This window comes from Chrysochloris asiatica, unplaced genomic scaffold, assembly GCF_000296735.1.
Source record: "Chrysochloris asiatica unplaced genomic scaffold, ChrAsi1.0 scaffold00281, whole genome shotgun sequence".
NCBI classification, from domain to species: domain Eukaryota; kingdom Metazoa; phylum Chordata; class Mammalia; order Afrosoricida; family Chrysochloridae; genus Chrysochloris; species Chrysochloris asiatica.
Genome location: NW_006408799.1, coordinates 3,565,396 through 3,569,000, shown reverse-complemented (window position 1 = coordinate 3,569,000; position 3,605 = coordinate 3,565,396). Strand labels below are relative to the sequence as shown.

Here is a 3,605-nt window from a genome sequence, read left to right as displayed (position 1 = left end):
CCCCCCGCCACTCCTGCTCCCGCAACTCAGCACCTTCTGCAGAAAGTTTACCTTGACCTTGTCTCATCCGTCAAAGGCTGGCCTTGGGGAGTGCAGGGCAACAGTAGAAGGACACCCAGTGTCCACATAGGGTGGCCAGTAGGGTTTAGCATGATACCACAGAGGTGGAGTGTGTGGGGTGGGGCTGAAGCCACAAAGTCCCTCCTGGCCCAAATATCCTCCACTACCCAGTTGCCTTTCTGGGAATTCCACCAGAAATGTACAGTCTCTGAGCGAAAGACACGTGGTAGGTGTGTGAGGAAAGTTTGTTGGATGACTAATAAATGGCAAAAGGAAAGAATGAGAGGAAGCAGGGGGAGGGAGGAGGGGTCCCCAACCTGTCACTGGCAGAAGCCTAGAGCAGGGACAGCTATACTGAGGGGGGCAGGGGATTAGATCTGGAGAGCGAGGGCTCAGCAGGGGCTCAGAGGTGGGTGGGGAACACAGCAGTCAAGGCGGGGTTCCATGGGTGTTAGGGGCATGTACCCACCACCTTCTTAATTCTGTCAGGGACAGCTCAAAGACCTGGTCCTCTTAACATTCCAGCACCTCTGCCATGCCACAGGGAGTCGTCATGGGGGGCCAGGGACCCCCACTGTGATGACCCTGCTTGTCTAGGATTCCAGCTCCTTCCTGGATGACCATGGTATTTTCAATACCCTCATATACATGTAAAGGTTGGACAGTGCATGAGGAAGACCGTAGAAGAACTGAGGCATTTGAGTTATGGTGTTGGAGAAGAATATTGAAAGTACAATGGATGGCCAGAAGAACAAACAGATCTGTGTTGGAAGAAGTGCAGCCAGAGTGCTCCTTAGAAGCTAGGATGGCAAAATCTCATCTCTCATATTTTAGATAATTGTTATCAGGAGGGGCATGTCCCTGGACAAGGACATCATGTTTGGTAAAGTGTGTGTGTGTGGGGTCAACAAGAAAGAGGAAGCATGTGAATGAGCGGGGTTGGCACCATGGCTACAACACTGGGCTCAAACTTAACAGCTGTCAGGATAGCACAGAACCAGGCAGTGTAGTGTTCTCTTGTACACAGCCACTGTGACTCAGAGACCCCAAACAACAACAACAAACCTGGATGGTGGTCATGCCGACCTCGCGCCCCACCAGGACCCCGCCATCCTCCAGCGTGGCGATTCCAGGTTCCTCCAGCTTCATGAAGTCGGCCACCAGGTGGGTGATGTCCAGCTGCCACTCAGGGCTCACCAGGTGGCTCAGCTGGCCCCAGGGGCCGGGGCCTTCAGACACGAACTGGGTGAGGACACGCACCGTGGCGTGTTGGTACTGCAGAGCACAGCCCCGGCGCCGCCGCTCCTCCTCGTCCTCGTCCTCGCTGTCACGAGTGGGCCTTGTGGGGAAGCAGAGGGAAACTCAGCCCCAGGAGGTGGGACCTGCACCTTCCATGGTAAGGCAGCATTCCAGCACGGAGGCCCTCGTGGGAGCAGCATCTACCATCCAGCAGCCAGGGGTCTTTGAATACACTCACTGTGTATTTGACTTAAGAGCGCTTCCTAGCTACACTGGAGTCCTGGTGTTGTGCTGTAGGACCGACACTGGACTGCTAACTGAATGGTCAGTGGTTTCAAACCCACCAGCAGCTCCTCGGAAACCCTACACAGGGTCTTGAGGGAACACAACAACAATGACACTTAGCTGCTCGTGTGTCGACTATTACCCATGTGTGGCTCTTTGCATTTTAATTTTAATGAATGACAATTCAACAAAATCCAAAATCTGACTCGTCAGTCACGTGAGCTGTTGGTATGTGCTCTGTTGCTGGTGGCTGCCATATTGGACCGGACAGTTCTAGAATCTCCCATTACCAAAGAATGTTCCATCGGATAGCGTTATATGAGGGGGCTTCAAAAAAAATTGTGGAAAAATTCCATTATCTTTTGATTCCAGTTTTCCTTGAAGGCCCTCTGTTACTTTCTTGAGAAGGGTTGCCCTATTGTGATCTCCTTCCATGTTGCTTGTTTCAGTGCGGTAACACGGTGAGGCAAAGCCATATTAGTCTCATGTTTAAATGAGATACAGATACCAGATACACAGAAGTCAGGAAGCTTGCCCATAGCAACAATTTGGTTAAGTGATATAGCCTGGATTTGAACTCCCCGAGTCTCAGTCTTACCTTCTTCAGGGATGTGGGACACACCCCTTCTCCTGGACACCTAGAACCACCCTGTCCTGAGGGGTGAGGGACAGGCCCTTTCTCCTAGCCATCCATGATGGCCAGGTGACCTGGAATTCTTCATGGACTTCTGGTGATTTCCCCCAATCTGGCCAGCCCTTCAAGTCTTTCCGATAGAAAATGAATTCAACACCCCAGTTCCCCTGTTCCTCTTCTTGAGGTGTTCTCGAGTTTGTCCCTTCAAATGAAGCCCCAAGTCCCTGACAGGAGGGTGCCAGGGGTCTCAGCTATGGCCTGTCACCTCATTAACAGACACTGACTTGGGGTCCATGGAGATTGTGGGCTCCTAAAAAGACGAAACACCTACATGTGACAACCTAGAACACACACAAGTGAATTTAGAGGGTCTGATTTGTTTTTGTTTGTGTCTACTGTTCTGTATAAGTGTGATTAAGTTTTATCCCATAATAGGATCTGCAAAGAGTTTTTCCAGCTTCTGTTGTTGTTGTTAACAGCTGTCAAGTTGGTTTCCACCCATAGTGACCCTGTATAGGGTTTCCAGGGCTGTAAATCTTTACGGGAGCAGAAGGCCTCATCTTTTTCCCGCAGGACCACTGCTAGTATTGAATTGCAAGCTTATAGATATTCACAAAACACCAAAGAGGAATTCGCCACTGCAACTGGAGAAAATCAACCAAGTCTCAAATTCCCTGAGAGCAGAGAGGTTAGAAAATGTATGATTTCCCTCGTGACGTTCTGAGCCACTTTCAGGGGTCACTGCAACAGAAAGTCAGTATCCACACAACTGGCCATTGAGCAGCCCATGTGTCTGCCCAGCTACCTACAGCCTTCCTCTCCTCAGAGGGTTCCTGCTAGGATGTGGACAGGCTAACTCACGGGAAACTACCAGTGCCTGCTATAAACCAGGTCCATGACTAGCTCCTTTGGCGTTATCATCAGCAAGGAAAACCTTCTTATCATGGTGCTGAGCATCTCCTGGAACCCCTGGGTGCTTAACAACAAGTTAGACACTCCAATAGTAGCTGGAAGCTTGGAGTTCATCCAGTGGTGCCTCAGAAGATAAGGTTTGGAGATGTGCATCTGAAAAGTCATCCACTGAGAACCCTGTGAGCACAGTTCTACTCTGACACACACAGGGCACCATGAGTGGGATCTACTTATGAAAAACCATCCACTGAGAACCCTGTGGAGCACAGTTCTCCTCTGACACACACGGGGGCACCATGAGTGGGATCTACTTATGAAAAATCATCCACTGAGAACCCTGTGGGCACAGTTCTACTCTGACACACACAGGGCACCATGAATGGAATCTACTTATGAAAAATCATCCACTGAGAACACTGTTGAGCACAGTTCTACCCTAACACACACGGGGCACCATGAGTGGAATCTACTTATG

The 3,605-nt window shown here is 50.3% G+C and overlaps 1 protein-coding gene across 1 annotated transcript in view; it reads right to left on the bottom strand.

Moving 5' to 3' along the window:
- The window catches only part of TMEM132C (transmembrane protein 132C), a 266,046-nt gene that overhangs the window by 3,410 nt on the left and 259,031 nt on the right, over positions 1-3,605 (bottom strand). Inside the window, exon 7 of the mRNA XM_006874525.1 lies at positions 1,126-1,399. Coding sequence (XP_006874587.1) covers positions 1,126-1,399 — 274 coding nt within the window. The remainder of the gene's footprint in view (positions 1-1,125; positions 1,400-3,605) is intronic.